The following is a 12,825-nucleotide window of genomic DNA, read 5'->3' as shown; positions in this document are numbered from 1 at the left end:
TGCTGTGACGAGCGAGGGAGAGAGACGTCACACGTCACGCGTGACGCGGGTGACGTCACGAGTCGTCGTGCCTGACGCAGACGACATGGCAGCGCGACGCCGAGAGACGAGCCGCCTCGCGATCCACATTCCGAACGCAATGAAGAAAAGTAAAAGCGCTGTCGCGGGGATGGCGCGGTGGCCGGTGGGGCCGGTGGGGCCGGTGGGTCGTCGCGGCGAGGGCGGATGGCGAATCCGCCGTGAGCACTGGTACACTGTACACGGCCCGCGGGGATCGCCTTGAAAGGAGTGTGACGGCCCGTCCGGCCCGGCCCCGCCACGCCCCGCCACGCCCCGCCACGCCCCGCCATAGACAAGACAGACACAATATGCCGTGCGCGTCCCGCAGTCTTGCAGTATGGCCGCGAGATTAAGCGCGGCCACTGCGCCACGCCACGCCGCGCCACGCAATGCGCTCGGCGTTTGGTCGACTCACCTGTCCCCGGCAGGGCTTGCAGGGCTTGCAGGGCTTGCAGTGCGCCTGCAAAGACCCCGCTGGGGGCACAACAATGGGCCGGGGAGCCACAATGTATCAACGGCGCGTCAGGTGCGTGGCCTGGCCGGCCACAGCCACAGTGCCCGCAGGAAGGTGGCCGTGGCCGGAGGACCGCGTCGAGGACCGCGTCGTGACGGCCCGCTACAATGGCGAGGCGGGCGGCGCGCGGCCGGACCGAACGCCACCGGGCTGCCACCGCACGGCAGTGCGGGTGAAGAACAATGTGCCCGAGGACGCGAGGACCAGGGGAGGGGCCGACAGTGTCGCCGCCGGGCTGTAGACTGATGCCGAGAGTCGTCGCTCTGTCTCTCTCGCACCTATACGGGACGCCCCATGAGTGCGAGAGAGACAGAGGAATGCCGAGTCGCGAAATCGCCTGTGTGGATGGAGCGGAGAGGAGTGACATAGGCTTAGGCTGCCATTCTTTAACCCCCACAACTGTAACTGAGGTGATTGATGGTTTGGTCAGGGGACCGAGAATTGCAGGTGGTTCCTCGCCGCTCCAGGGACCAGCCAGAGGGCCGGGAAAGCCCTTGGACGCGCTGGGCGGCGCGGCGCGGCGCGGCGGCAGTTCCAAGGACGCGTTGCGCGGCGGGGCTGCGGGTGTAGCGACCCAGCCTGCTGCCCAGCGGCCCAGCGCGGCGTCGGTAGCGTCTAGCGTCGCAGAGGGCGGTCGGCCGGCGTCGGCCCGCCACGCCCGCGACACGCAGGGGCATCGCAGCGCCGAGTCCAGCGAGCCGAGTCGAGCCGAGCCCGGCGGTGGCGGCCCGGCGGTGGCGGCTTGGCGGCGCAGAGCGGCGGCGCGGAGCGCTTGGAGTGCAGCGCGCGGCCTGCGGAGTGGCGGCGGGTGCGCCCTGCCAGCCCTGCCAGGCCCTGCCCTCGGCCCCGCCGCCCTGCGCCCCATTCTCTTGTCCGGCGCACACTTTTGTTCTGTCACTTGATACAGATAAAATCGCGCGGTGCGGCGGTGCGGCGTGGCGACGCGGCGACGCGGCGGAGCTTCACAAATAAATTCCCATAAACCGCGGCGGCCGAGGGCGGCGGGGCGGCGGGGCGGCGCGGGGCACCGCGGGGTGGGGCCGCATCTTGATTTAATGCTCGGTACTAATAATGAGGGGACGGTCGCGTCCTGCCCCCCTCCCTCCCTCTCCCGTCCCCCTGTCCCCGAGTGTCGGGAAGGCCACGCAACGAGAAAACAAGGATTCGATCCGCATGGCTGGCTAAAAGATCTGCGAGAGTCCCCAACCGACCGAATCCTCCGACAGAGGAAGAGGGAAGGAAGCTCCATCATCCACCTTGATCAAAATAAACGTTTAGTGGAGACGACCATATCGAATTCAGCAAACTTGAGCCCCGAAAAAAGAGGGGCTCAAGCTGCTCTCCAGCAAGCGTCGCGTTTCGCTCGTTTAAAACCCTGAGGGGGATGACTTTCGACCGGAAGGTCCAGTGCCATACATTCGCGAAAATACGCAGAACCCAATAAAACCAAAGAGGTTTTTCATCGTCAATGTCGCTTCTCGCATAAACCAGGTGACTCCCTGTCTGCGTGTCGGAGGATGGAGGGAGGGGCGTATGCGCGAGTGAGTGTTTGTTTACTCATAAAATAAAATCACAGCCATAACAATGTTCTGTCCCGCTGGCTTTGACGAGTCAATTATTTCCTCCTTACTTGTTTTGTTTTTGTTGTTTGTGTTTTTATTTTCGTTTTCTTTTTATTTCCTTGTCCGGCTGCCGGTTGTAACGGCACACTTAGCTCGTTAACCCTATCGCATCGGGGCGATGGCGATGGCGGGCCAGGCTATTGCTGCGGCGCTGCGGCCAAGGCTGCGGCCGGCCGATGGTGGCTGTGACACGGTGGCGGTGGCGGTGGCGGGGCAGCCCTGCACAGCCCTGCACAGCCCTGCACAGCCCTGCACAGCCCTGCACAGCCCTGCGCAGCCCTGCACAGCCCTGCACAGCCCTGCACAGCCCTGCACAGCCCTGCACAGCCCTGCACAGCCCTGCGCAGCCCTGCACAGCCCTGCACAGCCCTGCGCAGCGCCCCGTGGCTCCGGCTTCCCCGTGCTTCCTCATTTCGCTGATTTCATCGTTTCCAATAATTACCCGGCCGGCTCGACTAGGCCTAGGAGTCCTCTAGGATCCTAGACTCGCCCAGACTCCCAGACGGCGCAGGAATTTCATAATGAATGGCCGGCGTGCGGCCCACTGCCGCGCCACTGCCGTGGCACTGCGCGGGACCAGCCGTCCACCAGTCCAGCCATTCAGGAGGCGAATTAATTCTCTATGGCTCGTAATCAGGTCCGATCGCAATCAGTCTCTTTGTGTGCCACAGTCCGGCGACTCCCTGGACGCGTAGACGGGGTGGGTCGCAGATTGAGTCCGTTGTGCTTGTGCCGTGTGTTTTGTTTCGCTGCTGCAGCTCTAGGGCAGTGCGGCCTGTGCCGAAATTCAAAGTCGCAATGCAACGTGCTCTAAAAGTCCAATGTTTGTCTAAGATAGTGTGGCTTGCCTCTGGAAACTCATTGCACCTCCACAGCCATTTCTTTGGCTTCTCAATACTCCGGTGGCTAAGAGACGTAGCGCCCGTGAGGCAGGCAGCCCAACGTGCTCCTCGGCAGCACCCGCTTGGCTTCGCTCGTCGCGCCTGGCTGCCAGCCCGGCCAGCCCGGCCAGCCTCCTCAGTGTCGACGTCGACGGTGTGGATGTCAAAGTGGGATGACGGTCCTCTCCGGCGAGGTGTTAACCAGCTGTCCCCCGCCACAGCCAGGCCACAGCCGCCACCGCGTGCCGCGTACAGCCGGGAGCGGTTCGTTAAGGCTTTTGACTTGCTGCCAGCCCCGCCAGCCCCGCCAGGCCGGGCACCCCTGTCCTGCAGCCAGCAGCACGTCCTGCATGGTCAGCGACAAGATCAGCAATCAATAAAGGGCCCTGGAAAAAGCGAAAAGCTCCCTGGAAAAAGCGTAAAGCGCCCTGGAAAAAGCGAACTTGTCGAGAAGGGAGCGCCCATTGGTGTCGCAAAGGGTGTGGTGCCTCTGGTGGCGCAACGTCCGCTCCAGAAGCCAGCCGGCCGGCAGGGCGACGCGGGGCGACGCGGGCAACGGGTCGCTGCTTCTGTGCTGTACCGCTTACCCCGCTGCACCTGACACTGCAAGTCCGCGCGCACGCCGCCACGCCACTGGGCGAGGTGGCAAGGCGAGGCGGGACGACCACCGGAAGCCACCAAGGCGAGCCAACCCGCAGCCAGCCAGGGGGGCGTAACGACAGCAACGACGCAGCGATTCGGACGAGACGGAGTGGTGGCCAGAGCGACGGGGACGGCGACGGGCTCCTTTCACCCACTGCTCGATTCGCACGCCACACTGTTAAAAAATGGTTGTACAGAAACAATCAGATGAGTGAAAATTTAGTCGTTCTAAAACATAGAATTTCATCATGAACCAAAGCGAAACAAATGCCGTTGAGTCTAGAAAGCGACATTTTGTCGCTGAAGAGGAAAATTCTTGTTATCACTCTTTACGATACAATTTGAGTGGAAACAACATCTTTTGCAATTATCTACTCAACTAAAGCATAAAATGAATAATCATCTATTTTGTTCTTTTAAGTCATATGGAAATTACTATTGTTAAAAAACCATGCAAAATAAATTTAGCGACAATTTAGCAACAAAAGTACACTATGAATATTGTCGCTGACATTACAAAATTTGTTTTGGACTTTCACTACTTGTCGTTGATGTATTATTGTTGGTGCGTAATTATCAGTTAGTCGTTGTGAAATTATCCCTTAGTTCCAATACGACAATGGTTTAACAAGCTATTCGTCCCACAACAAATCTTGCCGCTAAAAAAGTTAGCGATAAATGTGTCGCTAAGTTACGACAAAATTTTTATCAGTGCACGCGCCACGCGCCACGCCACGCGGCCAAGCAAATCCAGGCCAGCGGCGGCCGCACCTTGCGCTGCTGCTATTAATAAACACTCGCCGGTAAAACAAATGCATCAACAAACGGCCGCGGCCGCGAGGGAGAAAGAAAGACGGCGCGATAAAGTTGGGTCGAGACAGTGTCGCGGCCACGTGCATTATGGTCTTGATGTTTTTGATCCGCTGCGACGAGGCAGGTTTATTAATGCAGTCATTAGCGCGTGATGAGCGGTGGGCCGGCCCGGGCGGACTACGAAAATCGCCTGTGTCGGCCTGTCTCTCTCGTACCCCGATGGCACGCCCCGCCTGTGGGAGAGAGAGGGCGAGGAAGCACCGTGCGGCGCTACCGCCACGGGGGCCGCGAGCCCCTCACTCAGGGGACGCCCAGGTCCGCGTCCAGGTCCGCGTCCAGGGACACCGAGCGGCCGGGTGGAGCGGGCAGAGACTCGTAAAGCAAAGCATTTAGCATCATAAAGTGTCCCTTTAAACCGGCATATTGCCGCGCGGGGCCCGACTGCTGGACTGCCGGACCAGCACCAGTAGACTGATTCCGAGAGTCGCTTTCGTCGCTCGGTCGCCCTCGCACTCACGGGGCACCCCCTGCAGGTGCGAGAGAGACGGCGCGACGAAAACGACTCTCGGAATCAGTCTGCAGAGGCCGAGTGGGATGCGTTAAAGGCAGAGATACGGCCAGACGAACGACGGACAGCACCGCCAGTAGCCGCCTCCACCGCCTGCAGCCTCAGCATGCTCATGGCACGCCTCGGGCTGGCTGAGTTGGTCACGGCGAAACCGCTTCGCCTCGCCTCACATCGCTTTGCCACGCGCCAGCCGCCAGCGCATATTGAAAAACTCGAAAGTCCCACTAATTCCTTTCTGAAACGTTGGGTTGATTTGCACAGCAGCTTGGCGTCGGCGACCTCCGCGACGACGGCGGCCTTCTTCGCAGGGCAGAGGAGGTGAGCCCGCCGCGCCCCGCCGCCTCTCTGCTGCTCTTTAAATCTGGAACCTAATGTGTGTCAGCGTCCTGGTGGCCAACCAGGCGGCGCGCCGGACCAATAACACTACGTTACGGACGAGCACGGCGACGTGGCGACGGTTCAGTGGGGGCACTGTGTTCAGTTCAGGAGGCTCCGGGAGCGCCTCCAGAAGTACCCCGCCCCGGCAGCCGCCGCCTCCTCGCGGCCAAGCAGCATCAGCCATCACAAATAAAAGTTTAGCACTTGAGTCTCATGCCGCGACCGCCCGGGCTGCCGCGCTGCCGCCGCCCTGGCCGCCGCCTCGGCCGCCGCGCCACCGGCCATCACGAACCACTCGGAGCCACTCGGCTTATCGCTTACCGAGTAATTGCGCATCATATCCAGCGACATTTCACTTAATTCGTTTTACCGATCGGCAGGCGGGTTGCTTTGCATAAGCCGATTGTGACGGGGAGGAGGGGGGGGGCGGCCCAAACACTCACTCCGCGCTCGCCACTGCCTCGACCACTGCCTCGACCGCCCGGTGCAGTGTCCGGGACGTCCGACTAATGTCCAACTAGGAGCTACGAGTGACTGCCCTGCAGACGGACGCCGGGCGACTCGTCGCTCTGTCTCTGTCGCACTCATGGCGCGTTCTTATGGGTGCGAGAGAGACAGCGATGAAGACGACCCTCGGAATCAGTCTGCTGCCAGACCAAGTTGAGCCCGGCGCGTGCCTTTTACAGCCACCCCTGCCCCGCCACGCTCCACCCTCATTTCATTTACAGAGTGCCACGTCGCGTCGACTCGCTCCCTCTCCCCGCCGTGAGGAGTGCGAGACTGCGAGGCCGCGCCGACAGCCGGCACGGCAAGTTATTACCCAAGTTGTAATGACCTGTAAGTCGGTGCCCCGTGCAGAGCACTGTGCGCGGCGCGTGCAGCCAACGCACAGCCAACGCGTGGACAGGCGGTGATCCACCTGTGCCTCGCCCGGCCACGCCGACCCCGCCCGACAACCCGCACACAGACAGACAGTGGCGCGGACCGCGCAGGGGCGGATCAAAGGGAGGGAGGCGGGCCACCCCCTGTGGCGCCTCGGTTCTGTAAAAGAAGGCACAGGCCCCTGCAGCCTTTCATACAACCTCCGGGCGCGCATACGCGGGTGTTACGCCGTGGAGCAGCTTGGAGTTCCCTTTGCGATCGTGTTCACTGTCAGTCATTTTCCGGCAGCGTGAGGTGCCCGCGTGGAAGTTTGGACAGGCGCTGCCCGCACGCGCCACCCTGCCACCCCACGCGCGGCGCGTGGTCTCGGACAAGTCATTTGCAGTTGCGGCCCGCGCCGCCAGCCTCCGCCACCCCCTCCAGCGAACTGGAAGAGACGCGGATGGAAGGTGGAGGCACGGACGACGGGGCCGCGGATAAGTTTGGGAAGACGCGTGCACACCGCGGTGACAGATCGAGGTTGATATTGACCATGAACACCTGTAGACTGTTTCCGAGAGTCGGTTTCGTCGCTCTTTCTCTCTGCACTCATAGGGCGCCCCGCCTGAGAGAGAAAGAGCGACGAAAACGACTTTAGTGGATTGGCAGCCAGAACGAGCGGCAGAGTACAGCACCGTGAACGAGAGATCTGGCCCGTCGCTGCCCCTCACATGATGCTTCGTCGCCGTGTCTCTCTCGCACGCACGCGGAACGCCCCACGAGTGCGAGAGAGACAGGGCTACAGGGCGTCCTGGGCGTGAGGGGCGAGGGGCGTCCCTGAAGGGCCGTCGTTGCGCTGCTGTAGCTGCCCTGGGCCCTCGCCGGGGAGGAGAGACGAGTTGCAGCTTGTTTTGGCAGCTCTGACATCCCTGTTACACGCGGTCGGGGTGGTGGCGGCCCTGCCCCGCCCTGCAGCACGCTTCCGAAAGTCGTCTCCGCCACTCTGTCTCTCTCGCACCGAAACGGCACGCCCCATGAGTGTGAGAGAGACGAGGCGACTCTCGGAATCAGCCCGGTGCCCTGGAGGCCGGAGGGCTGGCGCCGCTCCGCGCGTAGACACGCAGACCGGCAGTGCGAATCACCAAATTACATTTGGCATGCAAAGAGCGACGCGAGCCCTGCCCAGCCCTGCCCAGCCCAGCCCAGCCCTGCCCTGCATCCCCATCTTCATCGCCACGACTCACCTGCCAGACGAGGGCAGGCAGGGCAGGCAGGGCAGCCGCCTCGTCGATGCTCTCTCCTCGTCCGAGGGGCGACTTGCCCACGCCCATGGGAATGCCTTCCTTTTGGCGGCTTTTCGGGCTGCCCTGCCAACTGCCTGTGCGCCCGAGCCTCGCCCCCTCCCTTCCCTCCCCGGCGTGGGAAACCGTCGAGGTAAGTTCATTTCCCGTCCGTATGTTTCTTCCGAGTGAATGATCGCGTATCGATTGGGCCGAGAGCCGAAAGTCCGGCGGGCGCGGCGCGGGCCGGGTTTTGCTCTGCGCTCCGCCAGGCTCTGCGCGCCCATCGCCGTCGCTGCGACAGGCGAGACGGCGAGAACGATAAAAATCTGAATAGATGCGATGGCGGAGGGCGGACCGGCCGGTTTCGTCTTTCTTTGTCTCTCTTTCTCTCTCCTGCTGAGAATTTGTCTAATTGATTCGGGCCGGGTCGGGTCGCGGGGGCATAATGTGCTCCGCTACCGGGCGACCCGACCCGGCCCGACCCGGCGGCCCGACCCGGCCCGGAGACCCGAAGCCGGGGGTTTAGGCAGACCGCTAGGAATGTGGGGCCGTTTGGCCGTTTCTTCGTCGTGGCCGCAACAATCGGACAGAGCCCGAGAGTGAGAGCGAGAGGGGCGGCCTCTCTCTCCCTCCCTCTCCCGCGAGCACCCGAATCAAATGGCCGCGAGGCTGGACTAGAGGCTGGACTAGAGGCTGGACGGCGGCGCGGGTCGCGGGTCGCGTCGCGCGCCTTACCCGGCGGGGGGCTTCTCATGGCTTCGCAGTCGTTTGTAGAAATCAATTAAAGGATTCCCCGCCGGAACGGGGAAGGCGAGGCAGGCAAGGCGACACCGGACTGGACGACGACCTCGACGATGACAAGTGTGCGGTCCGGTTGCCGGTCCACTAGGCAAAGAAAACGCGCGGCAATACTCCGTGCGCAAGTGGCTTTCTGGGCATGTGGGCGGCCTCTTTGCGCCTGGAGTATATCGGCGGAGTCAATTCCTCCAGGATGGCTGTCACCATTAGTCAACGACCGTGGCCCCGTTTCTCGGAGGAGAACGCCTGCACGGTGGACAATAGGCAACACATGCTACTTCCAGTTGGCCACTGGTCTCCGGCGCGCCTGCTGGGTAGGCATCCCAACCAACATTTGAATTTCTCATAGTAGCGTGACAGCAATAGCAATATGAATCCCAATAGGTATTTCCGCTCTTCTCCAACGAACGAAACGAAAACACAAATTTTCCCGCGCTGCGCTGTGACCGGTTTGATCTGTGTTTTCGCGATCATTCCGATTGTATGTTTGAAATGTCTATGAAAGGGTGAATTTATTCATTTTAGTCTGGATAGCACAGTTACAATGTCTATGAAAAATGGTAAGAATAAAATGTCATTCTTTTATTTCTCTTGCGTTAAATATCATTTGGGTTCAGTTCCTTGCACTAACCTAAACGTCATTGTATAACATTTGTTTTTGTTTATACATTCATGAACAACAGCTATGAAACTTTTAACATTTATTTCGAACAGTTAATCTGTGCTTTTATCAACCATGGTGAACTTTGAGCTATACCTGATATTTTCTGAACTTATAATTGCAGCGTCGCAGCTTAGCTCCAAGTCAAGTTGCAAAGCGCAGACCAGATGATGAATATAGTCCTTTAACTCAACAATTAAGCAAGAAGGGGCGGAAGTTGGCATGCTCTCAACGTGCTCCCTTAATACCACTGACTCAAACGCCTTTGCCAGCTCCAGTGACGGCAGAGAGCGTATCTAATCATGTATGTATTACTTACACTGAAATGCTTCTGTTCAATCCAAAGTCGTACATTCTTCTTACATGAAGTCTTTATTGTTCCAGGAAGCCTTTATCAGAAATCTCCTTGCAAAGCCTTTCAAAGTACCTATCCCAAATTATCAAGGAGGCTTTTCAGGACGTGCATTGGGAGTTCGTCGTTCGGGCGTTAGAAGGCCCCTCCATGACCCCGATGAACCAAATGCCCTCATCCTTTATACTCCTCCAGAGCTTTCAGCTCATGATAAGCTTAAAGGAGAAGTGTATGTTGTAGACTTGATCCTTATGTACTGTCTATTTTATTTATTGTTATTGTGTTATTTTTTGAAATTATTTTTCTATTTTAGCGACAAGCAGCCTGTGCATGTAGTTGTTGACCCAATCTTGTGCAATGTCTTACGCCCTCATCAAAGGGAGGTAATTAAAAGATACCCTTGCAAGCCTCTACATACTGTTAAGATTATGGACAGCTTCTCATTTTGCTTTCTTGCAGGGTGTTAAATTTATGTATGAATGTGTGACGGGAGTTCGAATAGAAAATGCTTGGGGATGTATTATGGCAGATGAAATGGGTTTGGGCAAAACATTACAATGCATTACCCTTATGTGGACTCTGCTTAAACAGGGCCCTGACTGTAAACCCACTATCAGTAAAGCAATTGTTGTGGCACCCAGCAGTCTTGTCAAGGTAAAGTTGATCCCTGCTTTTCTCTTCATTTGACATCTCTGTAATTTATTGTACCTTAATCTTTTTCTGATGATTGGTTTCTAGAACTGGTTTAATGAGATAAATAAATGGCTTGGAGGTAGAGTTCATCCACTGGCTATAGATTCTGGTTCCAAAGATGAAATTGACAAAAAGCTCCAAGGATTCATGCAAACATATCGAGGCCGCCCTGTTAATCCTATTCTAATTATTTCATATGAAACATTCCGTCTACATGCTTATGTGCTACACAAGGGAGAAGTAGGGCTTGTTCTTTGTGATGAGGTACTGTTTTATTATATCCTTTTCCCTCAATGTGCACGTGTTCTTTTGACCTTATCTTATACATTCTCTTTGGTTTTGTCAGGGTCATCGGTTGAAAAACTGTGAGAACCAAACGTACCAAGCTCTGATGGGACTTCAGGCGAAACGTAGAGTTTTGCTGTCAGGAACACCCATTCAAAATGATTTGTTGGAATATTTCAGTCTTGTACACTTTGTTAATCAAGGAATTTTGGGCACAGCTCAGGCAAGTTGCAACTTAATGATCCTTTTAATCAATCTTTTGATTTCATCTTATCTGTAAACCTTGGTGTTAATGTGTCTTTTTTCCCTACAGGAGTTCAGGAAACAGTTTGAAATCCCTATTCTGCGTGGACAAGATGCAGGAGCAACTGATGGTGAAAGAAAACGTGGACAGGAGTGCCTTGATAGATTAGCTGCACTGGTGAACCGGTGTCTTATAAGAAGAACATCTGCATTACTGTCTAAGTATCTGCCAATTAAATACGAGCAGGTCATTTGTGTCAACCTTACACCTTTGCAAGAGAAATTGTACACCCAGTTCATAAACTCGGAAAGCATAAAAAGAACAGTCATTGAAGGTAAGGCTACAGAAAACTACAGAATTTTTTATTTGTAGCTAATCATTTTAGTATGTGCGATTTCTCATGAGATTTGTTTCACTTCAATCTCTGTGAAATTTTTGCAGCGGATGATGGGAAGAGTGGCAAGAAGGGCGGTGGGAAGGGTACCCTATCTGCCCTCTCAGCAATTACAACCCTGAAGAAGCTCTGCAATCATCCTGATCTGGTCTATGAAAAAATTGCCCAAAGAGCTGAAGGATTTGAAAAGGCTCTTGAGCACCTCCCAAGTAACTATGATGTCAAGTAAGTACGCATTGCAATGGCACTCTTGAATCAATTTGATTTCTTGCCCCTTCTCCCTTGCTGTCTCTCTCAGGTTAATGTATTTAATCTCTCCTTAGGAAAGTACTTCCAGAGCTGTCAGGAAAACTCATGGTTCTTGATTGTCTTCTGGCTGTAGTCAAATCAACAACAAATGACAAAGTTGTTTTGGTGTCAAATTACACTCAGACTTTGGATCTATTTGAGAAGCTAAGTAGTCACCGCCATTACAATTATGTTAGATTAGATGGAACCATGAGTATCAAAAAAAGAGCAAAAGTAAGTTTATCTTGAAAATAAATATCTTAATGCTTATTGAAATGTCTAAAAACTAACGATTATGTGACATTTTCTTGACAGGTGGTAGACAAATTTAATGATCCAGCTAGTCCTGATTTTATATTCATGCTGAGCTCTAAAGCAGGAGGATGTGGTCTAAATTTGATTGGAGCAAACCGTTTAGTCATGTTTGATCCTGACTGGAATCCAGCAAATGATGATCAAGCTATGGCAAGAGTCTGGAGAGATGGTCAAAAAAAGCCTTGCTTCATTTATCGCTTGCTGAGTGTAAGATATTAATCTACATAACTTGTTTTAAAATTTATTTTAAAATTTTACTCCAAGTTTTCATAATTTTCTTTTGTTTTGGTTTTTGTAGACTGGCACAATTGAGGAAAAGATCTTTCAGCGTCAAGCCCATAAAAAGGCTCTCAGTTCTTGTGTTGTTGATAATGAAGAAGATGTGGCAAGACATTTTACTCTGGCAGACCTGAAGGATTTGTTCAAATTAGAGAGGAATACTTTGAGTGACACACATGACAAGTAAGAGAATTGCTCAGTTTGCTACATTTTTTTTTATTTTAAAGTTTCATTCTAAAAATTGTACATTTCTAAAATGGGCATCTTTCTTGTGTTGTTTCAGGTTCAAATGCAAAAGATGTGTGAACAAAATACAAGTTAAACCACCTGGGGAAGAATTTGACTGCACTGCTGACTTATCTTATTGGCACCATAGTGCTGATAGGAGGACATTAGTAGATGGCATTTTGAAACAATGTTGGGATGCAGGGGTTTCATTTGTCTTCTATCAGCGGTCGCATCAACAAAAAACAACTCCTTGAAATTTCTCTCTGTGCTGTGATCTACTTATAGACTAGATAAATTTATCAAATTTTAATTGTTATACCTATATTACTAGCCTTACATAGGCATAAATGAAAATCAAAGTCTTATTTTATATGCTTGACATAAGACCAAAAAGTGACAATATTTTATGGCATGTTGGTTTAGAAATGTGAATGCTCTATTTATTTGATGCCATTAGTTAATTGATTATGAGTGCGGATTTAATTTTGTTGGGCCCTTAATAAACTTGTAATTGTAAGTGTAGGTTGCAAAGAATCTATTTTGTTGCATATCTGAAGATTGTTCTTTTCAGCAGTACTGCATGCACAGAACCAGATGTGAGTGTGTGGATCAGAACTACCTTAGGCAACTACTGTATAAATTAATAAGATATTTTTATAACCAGAG

The 12,825-nt window shown here is 54.3% G+C and overlaps 1 protein-coding gene across 1 annotated transcript; it reads left to right on the top strand.

The window, feature by feature from the left end:
• The first annotated feature begins 8,820 nt into the window (after positions 1-8,820).
• Positions 8,821-12,825, top strand: LOC117653694 (DNA repair and recombination protein RAD54-like). Its single transcript, XM_034399535.1, has 13 exons — positions 8,821-8,980; positions 9,206-9,385; positions 9,466-9,662; positions 9,747-9,816; positions 9,893-10,087; positions 10,172-10,390; positions 10,473-10,634; positions 10,725-10,989; positions 11,097-11,274; positions 11,373-11,571; positions 11,653-11,859; positions 11,951-12,114; positions 12,215-12,825. The coding sequence occupies exons 1-13, from the start codon at positions 8,978-8,980 to the stop codon at positions 12,411-12,413; spliced, it is 2,238 nt and encodes a 745-aa protein (XP_034255426.1). The 5' UTR covers positions 8,821-8,977; the 3' UTR covers positions 12,414-12,825.

Source organism: Thrips palmi, unplaced genomic scaffold, assembly GCF_012932325.1.
Source record: "Thrips palmi isolate BJ-2018 unplaced genomic scaffold, TpBJ-2018v1 HiC_scaffold_8, whole genome shotgun sequence".
Taxonomy (NCBI): Eukaryota; Metazoa; Arthropoda; class Insecta; order Thysanoptera; family Thripidae; genus Thrips; species Thrips palmi.
This window is presented reverse-complemented; position numbering and strand designations above follow the sequence as displayed.